This window comes from Gasterosteus aculeatus, chromosome 7, assembly GCF_964276395.1.
Source record: "Gasterosteus aculeatus chromosome 7, fGasAcu3.hap1.1, whole genome shotgun sequence".
Lineage (NCBI taxonomy): Eukaryota > Metazoa > Chordata > Actinopteri > Perciformes > Gasterosteidae > Gasterosteus > Gasterosteus aculeatus.
In genome coordinates this window covers 24,136,074-24,155,056 of record NC_135694.1, presented here as the reverse complement: position 1 = coordinate 24,155,056, position 18,983 = coordinate 24,136,074, and the positions used below count along the sequence as shown (strand labels likewise).

General features: G+C 45.5%; 4 protein-coding genes across 5 annotated transcripts; 2 read left to right on the top strand and 2 right to left on the bottom strand.

Annotated features, from left to right (window-relative positions):
• Window positions 1–1,035: 1,035 nt before the first annotated feature.
• mis18a (MIS18 kinetochore protein A) lies at window positions 1,036–5,563 on the bottom strand. Its single transcript, XM_040182803.2, has 5 exons — window positions 5,110–5,563; window positions 4,817–4,883; window positions 4,023–4,145; window positions 3,702–3,804; window positions 1,036–1,808 (listed from the first exon to the last, which is right to left on the bottom strand). The coding sequence occupies exons 1-5, from the start codon at window positions 5,333–5,335 to the stop codon at window positions 1,713–1,715; spliced, it is 615 nt and encodes a 204-aa protein (XP_040038737.1). The 5' UTR covers window positions 5,336–5,563; the 3' UTR covers window positions 1,036–1,712.
• Window positions 5,564–5,935: 372 nt separating this feature from the next.
• haus1 (HAUS augmin-like complex, subunit 1) lies at window positions 5,936–8,794 on the top strand. The gene is made up of 9 exons (XM_040182802.2): window positions 5,936–6,294; window positions 6,392–6,566; window positions 7,056–7,191; window positions 7,307–7,441; window positions 7,534–7,657; window positions 8,115–8,180; window positions 8,274–8,345; window positions 8,539–8,586; window positions 8,677–8,794. Exons 1-9 carry the CDS (start codon window positions 6,274–6,276, stop codon window positions 8,719–8,721), a joined length of 822 nt encoding a protein of 273 aa, XP_040038736.1. The 5' UTR covers window positions 5,936–6,273; the 3' UTR covers window positions 8,722–8,794.
• A 1,612-nt stretch (window positions 8,795–10,406) lies between these two features.
• eva1c (eva-1 homolog C (C. elegans)) lies at window positions 10,407–15,740 on the top strand. Of its 2 annotated transcripts, none has more exons than XM_040182799.2 (8): window positions 10,407–10,869; window positions 12,105–12,304; window positions 12,541–12,664; window positions 12,759–12,914; window positions 13,495–13,638; window positions 14,256–14,336; window positions 14,416–14,520; window positions 14,597–15,740. In XM_040182799.2, the coding sequence occupies exons 1-8, from the start codon at window positions 10,764–10,766 to the stop codon at window positions 14,995–14,997; spliced, it is 1,317 nt and encodes a 438-aa protein (XP_040038733.2). In that variant the 5' UTR covers window positions 10,407–10,763; the 3' UTR covers window positions 14,998–15,740. The 2 variants fall into 2 exon arrangements, with proteins under 2 accessions (XP_040038733.2, XP_040038734.2); XM_040182800.2 differs by having other exon boundaries at window positions 10,426–10,869; window positions 14,259–14,336.
• A 483-nt stretch (window positions 15,741–16,223) lies between these two features.
• On the bottom strand, window positions 16,224–18,952 carry cfap298 (cilia and flagella associated protein 298). The gene is made up of 8 exons (XM_040182801.2): window positions 18,788–18,952; window positions 18,179–18,337; window positions 17,754–17,921; window positions 17,477–17,544; window positions 17,240–17,398; window positions 16,959–17,090; window positions 16,783–16,878; window positions 16,224–16,683 (listed from the first exon to the last, which is right to left on the bottom strand). The coding sequence occupies exons 2-8, from the start codon at window positions 18,315–18,317 to the stop codon at window positions 16,573–16,575; spliced, it is 873 nt and encodes a 290-aa protein (XP_040038735.1). The 5' UTR covers window positions 18,318–18,337; window positions 18,788–18,952; the 3' UTR covers window positions 16,224–16,572.
• Window positions 18,953–18,983: the final 31 nt, after the last annotated feature.

Below are 18,983 nucleotides of genomic sequence, written 5' to 3'. Positions count from 1 at the left end.
AATGCATCCAGCAACACCATGCCTATAAATATGTGTGTATACACACACACACACACACACACACACACTAAAACTGAATGAGTTCAGAGGCCCTTCGCGGACACGCGGATGAACACAGATTGATTGACAGCGGAGCCAAACAAACAAACAAACAGTAGGAGTCCGTTTCTCCAGCCTAAACGCGCACATCTGGAAGGTCCACCGGCGGGTCGCATTGCATTGTCCGCTTTGCGCGCATGCGCAGACACCCCCCCCCCCCCCCGTCCTGATGAGCGGATGAAAACAACACTCACCAAAAACAACAAAAAGCCACGCCGGCTTTGTTGTTGTTTTGGTTTGTTTCTCCCAGCGGTCGATGGAGGAGGGAGGGAGAAAGATGCTCGGCAAAGGGTGCGGTTGGCGGAGAGAAAAACATCACACAGGAATTAGGGTGTAGGGTGGGGAGGGGTGTGTGAGGGGGGCGGGGGGAGTTTACTGTATGTGTCTGAGTATGGGATGGGGGGGGGGTGTAACGTCTGTTGACAGGCATGCCGGCCCGGGAGCTGGCTGGCTGTTCCTCCCGCAGTTTCACACGATGACGAGATGGCAACAGGCACCGCGCGTAACACGTGTTCTCAGTTGCCATCGCAACCTGCCCTTGGATACAGCGTGCTGGTTGGACGTCTCCGACGGTTGTTGTTCTGCGAGGGCTGATGAAACCTCGTGGGTGAGGCGGGTGGGGTAAAGGGAGGGGGGGGGGGGGGGGGGTGCAGCGTGGAGCTGCTTTTTCCCGCCTCGGCAGAAAGTGTTGCTGGGCACATTATGGGTCAGCTCGGTAAACACGAACCCGAAAGCACCTTAAACTTGGTGTTCGACTGTTAAATCCAGAGAGACGCTTCTAATTAGAGAGGAAGCGAGATAAGCCACTGATCCCCGCGATCTCACAGCATACAGGCAAAGAAAAAAAGAAGCATTTAATGGGATTATCCTGGTAGTTTAAAGTTATCTAATTTGGGTTTATTCCTTAATTTAAAAACTCTTAAAAAAAAGTCAGCATTTAAGACGTTTTCAATACTTTATTACACAGAAGTTCCAAAGAAAACTCTACAACAATGAACAGAAAACAGTAAAACAGACCTACAATGAGACAATTTAACAAGTGAGGGAAAGCGATTAAATGTCTGTTTCGGAAAAGATTTCCATAATTCTCAAGTGAAGAAAAAGAAGCAAATAACATAAAATAACTTAAATGCAGCACAGTATTAAAATACCACATTTTGTCATTACCACTGATAAATTGTTGGAAATGATGAAAAGCGTATTTACAGCAATCCCTCAAGCCTCCACGCTTGAGGATGGGAACAAAGAGAAAGTGTGTGTGTGGCCGGATCAATACAGCATTGTGCTGAGTGTGCAGTGCGCCTGATGAAATCCTGCACAAATAAACACTCTGCTCACAGAGTGCAGTCGCTCCGCGCCGAGACACACTGGAAAGATGGTGCCACGAGCCACGCGAGCCCAACTGACAACGTGATTGATTACGTTTGCAGACGCCCTTTGTCCCACCACTGGTAATCAGGAACGAGCCCAGTGGAAGCTGTGTGTGTGTGTGTGTGTGTGTGTCTGCACAAGGTGAGGCTAGGACAGAACATATTACAGAGGAATGTGGTCTAGATTACATTTTGAGGAGGAAGCAGTAAAGTCAGGAAAAGGTGAGAGGCGAGACGTCACCGTCAACACCTGGACGAAGCCCCGCTCCCAGTCACGTCGCATTCGTCCACGGCGATCTCCTCCAGCCGCTGGGCCATGGACATGACCAGCATTTTCATCTGGAGGAGGCAGGACAGATGGGGAGGGTTTAAAAAAGAAAAAAAAAAAGAAAGGTGAAGATGTTTGAGATAAGAAGGAGGATGAGCAAAGAGGGCAGATGGAAGAGGTGGGATATCAAGGACGGGGAAGAAATGAAGAAGAAAATTGGACAGGTGGGAAATTAAGGGAGCAGCGGGATGAAAGAAGGGTGGAGTCAAGATAAAATGGGAAAGTAGAGGACAGCGAGGAAGAATGACGAAACCCAAAGGGGAAGTGATCAGGGGAGGGTGTCGGGGGGGGGAAGAGAGAGACAGATCAGAGAGCGTACAAGACCAAGCACCCAAACAAGGGTCTGCCCGGCAGACAGTACATCAATATTAATACATTAACTACGGCGGCCTCCATCCGCGACGGCACAGCCGGGGGACAAAGCGCCGGTTACTGTTTGACACGTTTCATACATTTCTAACTACTTTATAGGTCGCAACCTTGATACTCAAGATACACAAATACCCAACAAGCTGCCAAGAAAACCTTTCAGTGGACACCAATAAAAATGATTGAGTTTCGAGACCCACAATGAGTTGAGGTTACCACTTAAAGCGGATATTTTGCTTAAATTCTGACGAGACAATTGACTGCTGGCAAAAGAGCTTTGGGCCCCCCAAGTCAAAACACTACGCTTATGGAATGAAATTAAAGTAGGACTTGTCAGGGGAAAAGCCATTATGATTAATGCTGGAAGACATTATTTGAGAAAGCCACAATTTTAATTCTTGACCTACAAAGCGCTTTGTGATCTTGTTACAACGTGCCATTGGCTAACGAGGAATAATGGCTTAAAAAAACCACCAAATTGTGATGCAATCAGCGAGAAATCATTGTTTGATTAATCTTCAGCTTACTCGCATAGCGATTAAGGAGCAACATGACATCAGTGGCATGATATTCTTTGTGCGAGATGAACTTAATCATTTTAAAACGTAACTCTGCATCTTGCTCACATGCAGTTATTGGTTTCTTTTTTGTCTGTTGTCAGTATTGTTATATTAAGACACATTCAGGGAAACTAGAGAAAAACGGGCGAGTAAACAAAATACCATGCACAGACCATTCATGATCAAAACATGTTTTTCCTCTCACAAAGATTCCTCAACATGCTTTCCATCCCATCTATTGTCCTCGCGCCACGACGGTGGGAGGGACAGCGGGTGCTGCTGCACACTGCCGCCACCCAGCGGCCTTTCTGAGGCTTCTAGATAGATTTTCTCAGACAAAGGACGATCAGGAATAACTTTGCGACACTATACCAATGATAAAAGTGCCCTCTACATTTCCCAATGATAACGACACAAAAAGGTGAAATAGCAAGAAAAAAAAAAAAAGAGAATTGAAAGTTGAAAAATATAGAAAATGTTAAATGATTAGATTTGAATTTTTGGACTCAAAAATAAAGAAAATATGCTTCTTTATTTGAACTTAATCTAAAATGGTGCAAAGCATAAATCTCATTGCAAGGGACCACACGGTGGGATGAGGTAATGTCTGACACAAACGTCTGCCCATCACAGGAGCAAGGGCTTCCCAGAACAGAGCTGATGTCATCATTGGTGCAACCTGTGCATTCATAAGCAACGGGAGACGGAGAGGGTCAAAGAGGGGTGAGAGCTCCGTCTATGAAACACAGAAAGCTGTGACTCATAACCGCCAACAAAATCCAATTAAAATCCTTTTTTTACAAAGAATAGATTTTTTAAAAGGACCGATCTTGATCGGTGTTGGGTCAAATAGTCCTGGTTACACGTTGTACTGAGCATCAGAGCAGACATTCTGCTCCGTGGTCAAAACATTTGATCCCACAGCGATAAAATAACAGAGAAATGAGACAAAGACGAGCAGCAGCGGCGCTTTACCTCAGCCAGCTGTTGTTCCACCATGCCTCTGTACTCCAGTGTGACCGGCTGCTCTTTGGGGCCCTCTGCTGCCAACATCTGGCTCGCAGAACCAAGCACGTAGCTGAAAGGGTTTCAGGGGAATATTGGGATGCTAAGTGCAGGTACAAGTGGGGAGAGTGACAATAAAACCTGTACAACGAATGAAATGCCACACATCATTCCAACCGTGTATAGCAGCTGTGTAAAGTTGTTCACATTGCGTTTTTGTGGAAGACATCCTTATTTGAATGGTATGAGTTTCTAAACGTCCCTCCTGATGAGTCTACGCCCTAAACGTACCTGTCAATGTCTGCGACGTTGAAGCAGAATGTAAACCTCTTGTAGTCGAGTTTCTTAGGCGTTGATGCGAAAACCATTCCAAGCACTGAGTGACAGCCTCGACAGAACAGATCCACAATCAGACTGCAGAGGGAAAGAAAACACAGCAGTTTTAATCTGACAAGTACTTGTGTATAAATGGCAAAACATCAGTGGGTTGTTTGTCAATGTCTTACAAAAAAACTTGGGGGTTTGTTTGGGGAGTGCTGTGGTTGTAGAAAGGGAACAGCGATGGGTCTTTTCTACCAGTCTCTAAATATGTGTATACAGATCATTTTAATTTACTTTTTTTTTCTAGGATGTAAACACATTTATTGAATGGGGAACAAAATTAGGTTTGACATAATGGAGAGTTATCTTTCGGTTACCTGAAGGCCCAAAGACTGAATTTGAATTTACAAAGTACAATAATTCAGGTGTTAGGTCTACAGTTACATGGCAGATTAGGAGTTCACATACAAAACATATACGTTTAATGAGACCTTTCCATGAGATACTGTAAAAATTTTGTTTACTAGACTAATAAAATACAATAGTGTAAACTCAGCGGATTTCCTGCAGAATAATGAGCACTTTTAATTGATACTTTTGAATCCATAACTTTAAAATGTTTAACTTCTGAATGAAATGATCCAAAATTAAATCTTTTTTTATATTTTGACCAGGCAAAAGTAACTTTTAAACCGCTACAACAAATAAAAAGTAATATTGTTAAAGACGTCGTGTAATGACGTCATCACGCAGCACACGCTCACCAGAGAGATCGTTTACTCGCGTCGTATAGGCGCGTGTCTTGTCCAACCACGACGTTGTCAGTGACCCCTAAAACCCAAAACAGCGAAAAGAGAGAGAAAAAATGTGCACATTTCCGGCCTTTTCAATTGCATTTGAAAACATCATTCGGCATTCACTCAACTTGACGTCACCGTGCTCAAAGTTTAGGTTAACGGTTTAGAGTGACGGATACAACTAACAGTTACCACAAATGTGCAAAAGCATGAACACCAACTCATTCGGTTAGAACAGCGAGCAAGCTAACGTCACCCACGTTTCAATCTTATTTGGTTTTGACCGTCTTCACTTCCATCCCACGACATCGAATCCCCGACAGGCAACTTGCACTTCCCGCAGATGAAGACTACGGGGCCGTCGTCCTCGTCCTCCTCCGCTTGGCGCAAAAACTTTTCTTCGATCGCAGAGGAATCTATGCTCGACTCGAATGTGGTGTTGATCATTTTCTGTCGCTGTTTTAACGTGTTTTCTCTCGCCGCCATTTTCGTTGATTTTACCAGGTTTTCCCGAACAAGCAGTTTTGAACTTCCGCGCGTTGTTGTTGGGTTGAAGCGAAGATCTAGAGGATGCTAGATGAACAGTTCTTTGTACTTCCTGTTTCGTCTGTCAAGTAAAAAAAGAGACGGGAAAAACCTCGTAGCTTCTTGTTTTCCTCTTTAGGTCACGGACGAGCAAATCTCAGGTAATACGTTTTCACACCTGCATTTTATGAACCTTCAGCAACATAGAGTATTAGTATGTATTATATTAAATATAACACTACATACTACTGTATATTAGCAGACAGTGGTATGATAAAAAAAATAGCAAAAAAGTAAATATTTGTTGGAGTTAATGAATTATACCTTACTGAGTAGTGTGTGTATCTAAGTATGTATTTATTTATTTACATATGGATACAGAGGTTTCTATCACTTTCTCTGCTGTTCCAAATAAAATGAAATGTATTATCGCCACGAAAAGGAGGCCGACCACTCATGGGTTTTAGTCATTATATACGTTTCTCTCAAGCGTGTGATTGTGAGAAAAGGTTATCTCAGGAGAACCAACGTGAACTCTCTTGCTTCAATGATTATCTTTGGGAGGTAGGAAGGAACGTGAACCGGAAAGAGACCGTTTTATTTACCTTCGTTTGCCTAATTTGTCACCTTTTTGGCCGTTAGCTATTGAATTCGTCACCAAATTAATTTTATTATTTTCATTAAATCAAATAATAAAAGTACTTGTTTCCAATAAAAGTAGCTTCAACCCTTGTTCCAGCTGCTCATTGGACAGTCACCCGGAAGTTATCAGAGGGATTTTTGGGGGGCGGCAAATCTGAGAAGGAAAAGTTGTTGTTTGTTTATTTTTAGGGCTGTTAGACTACATATCCGCGTTCGGGAACTATTTGTCGCGGTCCTCGTCATCTTATTCATTCACAATGTGCGAGAAGATCCAGAAGGTAACCATCAGTACTTGGGCGACATGACGTAATCATTTAAGGCGGCGATTGCCGCTCTGGCCTTTTGTTTACCCCCCCGTGTCGCGTCGCTGCTCAGGTGAACAGCTGGCTCGGCGCGGTGTTCGGGGATCAGCCGGTGCCACACTTTGAAGTCAACACCAGGACGGTGGACGTCCTGTACCAGCTGGCCCGGTCCAGTGAAGCCCGCTGCGGGGAGGCGGCTCTTCTCACAGAAGACCTCAAACAGAAAGCGTCCGAGTATCAGTCCGAGGGTGAGCTGGATCCACGTTTATATTGGGGTTGAAAAATAAACATCCATATTTGTGATACATAAACATATAATGAAAGTGAAATATGAGGTTTTGGTGCCAAAGTGATTTTTGGTCAATAATTTTAAAATAAACTAATATAAACCAACAGCAACACCTATTTTGTAGGATAACTTAATTTCTAACTGTTACAATTGTGCTCACTAAAGTAATAGTTAGGACGTGAACAAGCCACATCATAATGCTTTATTACACAGGGGGCAGTGGGATCTTTTCATTAAAGCAATGTTGCCCCACACATCTAAGCCATTATTGTGGTGAGTGCGTTGTTGGTATAAGACGAGATGAAGGCCAAATGAAGGTGATTCTGTGTCTTTACATGCTTCGCTGTAGGCATTTTTGGCAAGTGTAAGACACTTCACTAAATCTCACCTCTTCACACTAATTCTCCAGAGCCTTCTCTCAGATCTCAACTATGCTTCCTCTGTTTAGGTGCTCATTACCGTGATGTCCTCCTACAAGGCTTGGGTTTGTCCTGTGCAAGCCTGTCCAAACCCGCCGATGACTATTTGTCTGCCTTAGTGGACACGGCCATGGTACTCGGGGTCAGAGACACGTCGCTGGGCAGGTACACTGACTCTGCACTTTTGCTGACTCTTTTCCAGACAGTATTTTTCCCTCGCTGAAAGACGTGAAAATGACCATTCACAGACCTCACGGCTTGATTTGATTTGCACATCCAGCTTCATGCCAGCAATGAACCACCTCACCAACTCCCTGCTGGAGGAAGAGAAGTCCAACCGGAGACTGGAGAGGGAACTCGTGGCTTTGAGGAACAGACTCGGTGCCACTATGGTGCTGCGGAGCAGCTTGCAAGAGTAAGAACGTGGACGTTGAGGAGGACGACTGTGCCGCCGTGATATTGTACCATTGTTGCAGTGAATGCCAGTAAATTCTCGATCGTCTTCAGGGACATCAACAAGACTGTCACGTCTCAGTCAGTGGAGAGCGCCAAGGCGGAGGAGAGGATGCTCAACATGGATTTTGTTACGGCGAAGGCCAAGGAGCTCAGCAGCCGGCGGGAGCGGGCAGAGGTACGGTGTGATATAATAGCGGCGTGGACCATTGAGGGGCTGATGCGGCACAATGCAATGCTATTGAAAATGACAAGCGGGGTAAAATAAAATGTTATAAATAGCCGTGTTTTGTATCCTTAAGGGTTCGTGTCTTTGTGGGAGGTTTGCTCTTGGTGAGAAAATTTAAGATTGTACTAATGACAACTTGCTATGCCGTCTGAAGAGGCATTAATTAGCCACGAGGAAGGGCCAGTTAACGCAAGCCTGAAAACAACCTAATGGAATAACAAGAGTCAATTAGAAGGATGGAAATGGTGAGTACAGCCTTCTGCAGTGGGAAGAGACAAACTTTAGGGTGGATTAGCTCTCATTTGTTTCCTCTGTGGAGCCTCCAATAATATTCTAACGCCCTGGCTTATCACTGTCCGAAGGAAGCAGATGTTGAACGTTTCACTTACTTCTATAAATCCCGCAGGCTCAACTCGTCTCCAGGAACATGGACAAATCCCTCACCCACCAGGCTATTGTGCAGCTCTCTGAGGTAATTACACCGGCGAGACAACGGAGCTCCGCGGTGAGGAAAATGTAACACGTTGTGCTTTCAGGGTTTGAGACGTGTCCTTTCTCTCTGTAGGAAGTCGCCGTGCTGAAACAAGAAATAATCCCCTTGAAAAAGAAACTGGAGCCTTACATGGACTTGAGCCCAGTATGTTTCTGTTATTTACTCCTAAAAAAAGTCCCACGTCCTACAGTTCATTGACATTATTCTAACCGGTTTGTGGTTATGTATTTTTATCAAGTCAACCAACTCAACAAGTGGAAGAATCAACATTTAAAAACACCCGCGTCTCCATTTGACTTGACTGTATATCTATTTTTTCCCTTCTACGCCATAACAGAGCCCATCTCTTGCTAAAGTGAAAATAGAAGAAGCAAAAAGAGAATTGGTGAGTATCTAAAAAAAGGTGATTCAATGATGCATGAGATGTGATTGTTTATGTTTAATTTGAATGCAGATGTGTTTCCTCGATTTTCAGGCTGTAATTAGTTCCCAACTTGAGACGAATATGGATTTCAAGTGAAGATGTTCAAAATGTACATTTTGAGCTGTAAATATCTATTTCCCAAAAAACGAATAAAGTAATTGTTTCCATATCTTGTTTACTGTTTTTAATGTGTTGCAGCGGCCAACAGAATGTAAAATATCATGCTGCGGCTGCTGCCCTCTTTTTCATGTTCAAAGTGAATTCAGTGACCTCTGTAGACAGGAAACGTGTGTTCTATAAAAAAAACTACTTAAAACTATTTTGATAAGTGAGCCATTCAGTTTAGTCACAGTTGAGGCAAAAAAAAAGACAAATCGTGATCTTTCTTTCCTTTGTTTGATTGGACGTATTCAGTTCCTGTTTGTTCCAAAACATCATCAACACAAATCAAGTGGTCTTTAGTTTGTAGTCTCTACTATCTAATGAGGGGGTTGTGTGGTAGCAACATGGCATGTGTAAGCTTTCCTTTGATCAGAGTCTGTCTGCTGGGTGTATAGCAAAGACTGGTTGTCTTATTTAAATGGCTTCAGTGTGTCGGAAATATGATTTTAATAGGTTTAGATTGTCTGGATGCTGACTTTCAAAAGTGATAAACACATTTACATGAATGTAAATATAAAACTCTAAGAGCAATAAATGTATTCTTGGCTATGGAGACTTTAATGTCATTAACTGGAATCGTAGTTGCTAATGTGTGACGGCCATACGATTGGACAGACGTTATCTCAATTTTTTAACTCTTATCCGTAAAGCTCTTAAGACTACATATCTGCATGTTTGAGGACCTGTTACGAGTACATTCACTTCGATGCCGTGTGACATTCCCCTTTGGACCTAAACGTCTTGAGTCTAGAAAACAAAGTGCAGGAAACATTTAGAGTTTGACAACAAAATTCCACAGGCTTTGGAGGGATAACTGCGCATGAAAAGGGGGTTTGGAGCCACTCCCATGGTGCTTAAAGCTAAAATGCAGAGCATGAAACCCACTGGGGGGGCTGTTGACAAGTTTGTATGCAAAATATCACCTTCCAGCTCCTCCCACTGCCACTCTTCCAGCGTGGAGACCCGACCGACTGTCAGCTTGACTGTTGTGTGGGTCCGCGTTGCACGTGACACACCGATGGACCGGTTACCATGGAGCAGGTCACGGATGTGGGCCTGGGAATCCATAGGCCCCCCGCTTCATTCAAAGGCACCGCGGTTATGAAAAGAAACCGAATGAAAATATATCAGTCGTTCGAAGTGGGACACACACGGACTGTGTATATTTGTTTTTGGTCCCTGGCACCGTCATTGAATACTAATTTGCCAACAGCACAATCTTGACCAGAAGGTTATTCTTCCTGTTCATACCAACATATATATAAAAAATAAAAATATATATATAGGTTTGGACACACCTTCTCATTCACAGACGGTGTGTCCAAACGTTTGACTGGTGCTGTATTTGTTTGTTTCTATTTCTTAGTACAAATAAATTAAAAGTGTTTATTTCCGTTCATAGCAGTGAGAAAGAGGAAGAGAAAGAAACCTACAAACCTCACTGAATGAAGCCTTTTGCCATAATCCAAAAGGTAAACGCGTGTGCGCGTGTGTGTGTGTGTGTGTGTGTGTGTATATAAAGGGTCCGGCCCGTGCGTCATGCCACAGACTGCTTCGCCCCCCGTTTCCCTTTAAAACAGTTGTGTGTGCCACGCCCACTCCATAATTCCCACGCAGCTGTTCCTGTTGGTCTCCTTCAGTTTCCACGAGCATCCACTGACGCCCCCCCCGTCCCGGCCGGACCCGATCCACTGACGCGCCCCCGTCCCGGCCGGACCCGATCCCTTCACCTCCCGGGTCACTTCTGCGCGAGCAACTTGTTGCGCAGCTGCTATTCTTCGCTCCTTCCTTCCCTGCGGCGCAGATTCTGCGCTTCATCGCGGGCGGACGGACGGAGGAAGCCGAGGAGGAGCTCTCTCTTACTTCTCACACCGCGCGCAATAAATAAGAACTATTTTTATTTAAAGTTCTGTAGCCTACGGTGATTTTCTCCAGTGCGTTTTAAATTATGATCTCAGAGACGGAGGATCCGAGCCATGAGCTGCACGCGTCCTTTCCACGGAGCGGACTTTAGCCACAGCCTCTTCTACCTGACTTTACTCCTGTGGACCAGACGCATGAGTGGACTGGCCGACTTTTCAAGTAAGATGATGATGAAGATGGTGCAGAGGGAGAAGGAGGGGAATGAATGGATGAGAATGGTTAAAGAGAAGCATGAAGTGTTGTGAAAAGACCTGCTGTGTATAGTCTCGAACGTGTGTTTTCTTTATAACATTTAATTGAATCCGTTCTTATACAAGAGTCCTTTTCCACGAGTGAAATGTGACATAAACACCTCAAGGATAAGGGACTCTGAATCAGAGGTAACTTTGGCGCATCTGCACACCATCCTACGAAAGGTGGGTCATGTCAGGCTGAACGCCAGCTGGCAGGGTTTGCCATCCAGGAAGGAGATCTGGCAGTCGGCACTTTGGTGGGTTTTCTTCAGAGCAACATGAGACCACTAACAGAACCCGAGTGAGGCCAAACACGCTGATCCGAAAGCCGATTGAAACAACGACCTCAAAGGCAGGGGGTGGTAGTCTTTTGACAAATTTGCAAGAGCACATCAGTTTAAAAAAATGAAAATATAAAAAGGATCATCCAAGGGTTGTCAACTCTTTTCTAAAGACACCAGCAGCAGTAACTAAGAAATGGCTAAATCCAGCAACAGAGTCGCCAGGACACAGGTGACCTCACCTCCCTCCGGAAAGACACCCAGGAAATACTATTGTTATGAACGTCATCATATCATAGATTGTGTGTGTATATAAAATGTTGCGCTAGCCTGCTCCTAGTAAATTATCTAGTTTGAACATGGTATTAAGTTGCTTCAAATGTAAGACCCCTGTAAGTAACCAGTACCGGCGGGACCCCTACAAGCGCACAAACCCCAAGGTTGTTTGTCCTTTATGTGATGAACTAAATTTTAAAGGGTACTCTGGTGATCTCGCATTGCACCTCCAATCTGGAAGTCTGGGGGCTCACAAGAGCCAGATCGAATAAATCAATGGTGAAAATTACATAAGGTTCAGTCTTTTGGGAGGCCCCCCCCAAAAAAATTGTTGGCCCCTAAATTTCCTGTAATGTACCTCGATGGCGTCTTTCAAACCCCACAGCTCCAATTCCTATGGCCGGCTTCCTCATAATGTTTTTTATTCTGAGAAAAAAACTATAGGAAACTTTCACCAGAGCCTCCGAGTTCTTTAAGCCACCGTTTCCACGGGTTTAGAAATCTAGAAAAAATTTAGAAAGCTTAAACTCGTAAAATCGCCTCGAGTCATTTGTACGTGTCCCCTCACCTCCCAGTCCAACCCCGGGGCCCTTTTGTGTCACAGACTATCTGTCCCGCATCATCACCAGTCACTCTGCTCAGGCGTGTGACGGACAGCCCCTGCGACTCCACTGCCCGCGTCACTCCACCATCTCCGTCCAGTCCGCCTTCTACGGGAGCGGCGCAGCGGCGCCGTGCCCGTCCGACCCGGACCCTCCGCTCGGGGCCCACAACCGCAGCTGCTCCGCTTTTACTGCCCTACAGGTGCGTTTTACAGCGTGGGCCGTACACCTCTTTTCCTTTCACTCTCACTGGGTCACATGTGTTTGGTTGGGGTGTTCGCCAGTGTTCGCTGATTCATTGGCCAGGTTTTTTTTTTTTCTTTCCTACACCCATATGTGCTTCAGTTTTTTGGGGGAACACACCCACCAAAATATTCCTGACTGTTTAATGATTGTAGATTTATAAGAGGCACTGCTTAATGCGCTCTGCCCGCGCAGAAGCTGCTGTCGGAGTGTCAGAGCCACAGAGATTGCCAGCTGCCCGTTAACCACCTACTGTTTGGGAAGGACCCCTGTCCCGGCACCCCCAAATACCTCCACGTGGACTACAAGTGTAAACCAAGTGTGTCCCGGTACCATTCTTTCATCGCGTTAATGACACGGCTACATGTCTTCATCCTAATTGTGTGCCCCCCCCACCCCTCCCCTCCCCCCAGCTGAACACAAAAGGCATGTGGTGTGTGAGGGGGAGACGATGACCCTGCGCTGTAAGCCCCCCAAGCTTCTGAACATCTACGCAGCTGTCTATGGGAGAAGTCTGGGCCAGACTCCCACCTGCCCCTCACACCTGACGAGACCACTACCCCCATTCGGTGAGTTCCGGGATATTCAGGATTCTCGCGCTGTGCTAACAAACGGATTATTCCTCTGAGAAGTTCTTCTGTTTTACACGGGGGGGGGACGTAACATTATTACAACTCTTGACAGTTTAGACCGAAACAGCAATCAAATGATTCAAATCTTAATCTTTTGCATTAGTTTTCTCAAAACTGCAAAAAAAATATTTTGCGTTACCGATTCCTCCTGGCTATTTCAGGATTTCAGCTGTCTTTCATTCTATCATTTACAAAGTTCTGTACTTTACCACCAACGCCGTTCCGAGTTAGGTTTAAAAACACCTGTAGCCGGCGGTTCACTTAAAGGCAACTAGGCATTATGGGAAATGTGGCCTTGATTAAAAGGGAAACCCACGCATGAGCTTTTATGTCACAGCAGATATTTCAGCAGATATTCGCATCAGATCAGTGGTTCAATTCCTGCAGCTGAAGTACACGTCAGTGAGAAAGAGCGTGCACACACACACACACACACACACACACACACACACACACACTCACTCTGTGTTCCTCATTGAATGAGAGCTCTCTGAGTCCGTCTTGCTCCTCCCTATAGAGTGTCTGAACCACGAGGCTGTGCACGTGGTGTCCGAGTCCTGCTACGGCAAACAGAAGTGTGCCGTTGCCATCGGCAACCAGACCTTCAGAGATCCCTGTTTTCCAGGAACCAGGAAGTACCTCAGTGTGCTCTATTCTTGTGGTAGGATCCTTTCTTGCTTCTTCATTTGCAAGATACTTCACCGCTAGCCTGTTGACAAATTAAGAGCCCTTAAATTAGGAACAGGCTTTCGTCACGTTATTCTAATAACAACTTGGTTTGTTTTTGTCTTTTGGCCTAAATCCTTATGTGTCAGTTCTGCCGCAGAACCTTCGTAGTTTCCTATTGTGGATCCTTATCTGCCGATCTCAGCCTTCAGCCCTTCTCGTCGCGTCACACCCAACATCACAGTAGCGGGCGATACCGTGCAGGTCGAGGCTGGCATCCTGGTAAACTTCCTGCGATTGGCACGGATGCCAGTGAGGTCGTGCAGCAACATTGTTCATGTATCAAAGTTTGGAGATGTGACGTCGGCCTGGTAGGCAGAATTGCTTCGGAGCGGCTCCGTTGGCGCCCTCCAAAAAAACAATGTGCGTTAACCTCGTCGAAACAGTTAGCGGCACAACTGGACCGAATACATTGAAACAGTCAGTCACAAACAGTCAGTCGGAAGTTACACCGAGGAAGCGTCTACTCTAGTTTGTACAGCACACAATCACAGAATCCGTGCGGATCGGTCCACATCGACATAAAGACTGTCCCTTCTGTCTTCCTTCCAGTAGTACCCCAGTCGCTGCTAAGGGAGGCAGACCCGGACCTATTCGCCTCCACTTCATCTCCTCCTGTGGACACAGAGAAAGGTAACGTAAGGTAACGCCACCTGTTGGAAGGTTTTTCTGTACCCTTTAACCGACATCGCGATTCGTATCATTCCCGCAGCTCTTCCTGGAGATCCGGACGGGTCGTTCCCCAAAGGTTCGAGAAGGCCCTACAACTCGGGAGCAGTGATGAGCAGCTCCCTCCTGACCTACGCCTACGTCAAAGGTGAACACGCCTCGCCATAAATGTGCATCCTAACCATGTTTACACATCTCTCGCCTTCTTCTCATGTCCTACGCAGAGCATCCAGAAATGGCTGCCCTGCTGTTCACCTCCAGTGTGTGCGTCGGTCTAATGCTCACACTGCTCGCCGTGTCGGTCCGAGTGACCTGCGGAGGCCGCCAGGCCGGAGATGACGGGCCGGCAGCCGCTTCTCGCAGGCTGGCCGCGGACCGCCGGGAGGAGGACGACAGTGATGGTGGGGATGATGATGATGACGACGACGATGAAGAAGATGAGGACGATGTCGGAGAGCGAACCGGAAGCTCTTTGATCTCAGCCGGGGAAAGGAGGCAGACACGCGGCTGGGAGGAAGTGACTTATGTGAGCGAGGCAGCGGAACTGGCGGAGAGGATCGAGCGCAGGGAGATGATCATACAGGAGATATGGATGAATGCCTCCCCAGACGGCAGCCCGTGTTGAGCAGACTGGGACCGATCAATGCCGTTCAGCACCTTCTGGATCTGTTCAGGAGTCACCGCAGCACCTCGCAGCCTTTGGTTATTAAAGAAGACACATTTTCCCCCCTTTTTACCTTATAAAGCTTCGAAAGTGTTTTGCGCGTTTTCAGGGATTGCAGTTTATTGTCACAAAAAGGCTGAATCTGCACAGAATTATTTAGAGGCCGTGGATTAACGTCTAGTTTACTCCAAGCATCTAGAAAAAATTGGTTTATTAAAGTGACTCATACGGTTTTCATTAAGTCCTGTTGCTGCTGTGGGAGGATCCAAGAGGGCGAGTGGTGACATCAGCACCAGCATCTCGAGGACAACGCAATTCATAGTTAACAGAACGGGTTTCAACATAAGCGACTCAAACCAGTTTAATTGGATATCACGTTTCCTTTAGCCATAAACCAATGACATCCAAACTATGCTTAAGAATAATACAGTGTATATCAGTAAGCGCCTTGCAGACAGTGATCTCACATGTATAGCGAACCCAATTTGAGGGGATTGTTCGGGCTGCAGCTTTCATTAGGAGGTCATTAAGTAAAACTGTCAGTAGATGACATCAATTGAAGCAGCTTTTGGTATTGTTGAATTGTTGGTGGCCACCACGCACAACCGCTTATACACATTTGTGACTACCTTAAATATGTTAATATATATATCAATCCCTTAAGTCAGCAGCTGTATTGAACAAATAAAGGACTATAAACCAAAGAAGGTGTCGAGGAACATGATCAGTTGTAACACAAATGTCTAAATGAACCGTGCTGCCATGGGTTTTTAACTCCAGAATGCTTTAATTATGGACAAAAAGCGAACAAAAAATGTCCAAATTAAACCCAGAAAAAGGTCTGAATTATCATTCTATTCTGCAGGATATTTTTTTTTGGTTCACTGTTCCTCTCGGATTCACTGCATTGACTCCATCAACCGTTCACTCACTTTGAACACTACAACTTCCTCGCGCCTGCTGGCACAAGAGCTGGAACGACCATCTACTATGTTGCAACGTCCTGCCTCAGAGCAGTAAGGACTCAGAGGCGTGTGTGTGTGTGTGTGTAACTGACTAAGACAAAGAGAGGAAAGGTGTAGCATCCTCGTCCGTGCACTAACAGGGATGTAAAACAGTGCTCCTGATGAGTCACTACCTCCAGGTTGTCTGTGATTGTCAACACTACTGCAACATTAATACAAAAATGTTTTTAACAATTTTATTCACATAAGCCATTCTGGTAAAAGTAAAAAAAAAAAAGAAAAGTTAATTCCATTTGCACAGCTTCAATAAAAACCGGTTGGAAGTAAAGAAATACAGGGATCAGATTGAAGTTTACATAAATCGTCGGCCTCCATCTTTCATACAACATCTCTCGACGCCTTCTTCCAATTTGAGTTCAGATGAAGACATTATTTGAATGTCAGTCTAGACACACATCCTCTACAAGGCATTTGAAGTTTCTCTTCGCCTTAAAAAGTCATTTTAACAACTACAGGGTAGTGATAAGGCTGCTTAGCTGGAAACAACCTCCCGGTAGAGCGGCACAGCGGTTTATCTCGGTCCCCATTTGATGTTGGTGAGGCCTTGAAACTGTTTTCTGAGGGCCTGTCTGTCTGACCACTGCGAGTCCAGGTAGCTATCATCGTCTGCCTCCTCCAGTTTCTGAAAACGGCACATTCCGTACAACGTGAACATATTTCTTTTTTGCGTGCACCTGTTTTAAAGTCCACGAGTGTTGAGGTCTCTTTAGCCTTTCCTCACCTTGAGCTCCTCCTGCCTCCTGTACTGATGCATCATCATTTGTTTCTGCTGCTCCTCGGTGATCAGAGGCTCTCTGGCTGGCTGCCCCTGACCTTTCTGACGGTAACGGCAAAAAATAGAAAAGTAAAACCCAATACAACCAAAACCCCATCAGGTTGGCTTTAAATGGCTCTCACCTTTTGGATTTTGACCACAAGCTTTGTCTTTTCATTTTTGCCGATGTAGTCCTGCAGTTTTTTCCCTCTCTGCATCTCTTTGCCAGCCCACCATAGCTGGCACTCGTCCTCTGTGATCACCTGCAGAGATGCCTGTGGTACAGACAGATGGAGAGGGCGGATGCGGAGAGGATGGAGGGAGGAAAAGGGATTATTAAGAACGGACATGTTACTAACATGCCTTTGTTGTTGACTGATTTTTTTTTTAATGGCAATCCTTCAAAAAAAAAAAAGTGGTTTACCTGCGTTCCTGAGAGGTCTTCTTGGTTCTCAAACTCCATCCTGATGGGGTCATGAGGCGGCAGCCCCATGGGGTACACAATCATGACTGCACCCCTTAGCGGATCCAAGGCTTCCTTTACCGTCTCCGCGGTGAGACAAACGTTGGCTTGAACTTGTTTCTGAAAAAAACAAGGTGATACATTTAAAAAAATGCTGAACAAGCCCGTCAAAAAAGTTAAGTCTACGCCAATACTCACTTTAGAGATCAGGGCCTTTGCGTCCTCAACGGTTCTTAACAAAACCTGCTTCATTTTATCATTTGGAGCTGGTAGAAAGTAAACAGATGGGAATCTATGATAAGATTTTATTTTGGCAGCATTGAAATTAAATAACATTTCACAACATATATTCAGTAAAAGATTTTTTTTTTTAAATGTGTTTAATTCCGACACACTCATGGAAGTTCGTGCAGCTCAAAGCGTCCTGACAATGTTAATGACGTTAAGAAGAACTTCTATCGTGAGTCGGTCTCACCGTGTCCGTTCCTCCTCCCCATCTCATCCACCTTAAATACCGGCCCGCTGCTGGGCACACACTTCTCCTCCCATTCATCCTTAAGTTTCAGCTCCACAATCTGCTCCTCCGTCAGGCCCTGCATGTTGGGTGGCAGCGTGACGCCGTGGTCGGCCAGCTCCTGGATCTCTGCGACGCATCGAGTCACAAGGGAAACCAACGTCAAGGAAAAGTGGTCGAAACCTCAAGGTTCAGCAGGAAAATAAAAACAAGCCAGGAAACCCATGCTGGGAGTCAATGGTTTACGAATATAGAAACCCATTGTGGCTTTTAACAAACACGAAGGACTGAGTCTCTGGAGGCCTGTGGCATTCAGCAGGTTAAACCCCTTCATGTAGAGGTGAAGCAAGATTTACAATATTAAGCACTGGGCGGGTCGTTTTCACCTGCGCATATTCGCTCCACTTTGAGTCTCCCGTTGTAGATGGCTGTGATTTGCTGGATCAGCGTCTCCAGAGGCGAGTCCACCGACGTGCTGAGGAGAAACTGGCTCTCGTCCCCGCGCTTCACGTGCAGCTGCACCATGTCGCAAAGCAGCTCACCGGCTACACAGAGAGAGAGGAGAGACGTTCAGGGACACACGTCGAATGCGAATCTGTGGTGGAGATAAACCTCCCGCAACAACGCCGAGACTTGCTCGTGAATACAAAGAGGCTGTTGGGGATTGTTGTGGAAACGGTGTAACCATAGCAACCGCTTGTGGGCGTGCGCTTCCCGAAAAGCATAACGCGCTAGCTTCTAACTAGCTTGCTAACTGAGAGCTATTATTCAGTCAATTTTGTGTAATTATAAAACAATTCCACAAAATGCCAAATCAGTTCAATTCGGCGCATAATAATACAACCCCTGTGCCATAAGCGGACCGCAGTTGTCCAAGGACCTTCGTATGAGCTAAATTAAACTAACCAGCTCTAGCTGTTGACATTGAACTAACGCAATCTCAACTATAGGTCATTCCGCCATTGTGGGTAATAGTTAATAGTTACAGCACTTACATGTACAGTCAAACGACTTAAGACACTGCCCTCGCAACGTGTTTACAAGCGGTCACGTCCGGATTCTTCTTCGTGTGAACAATTAACGAGAGGTTGAAAACAAGCTCAGCACCATCGCTGCCCTCTAGAGGTCAACGATGGTAACACAGTCAGCAATGTGGTGTGTGTGTGAGAAGCTTCCTGAGTTTGTAAGCGC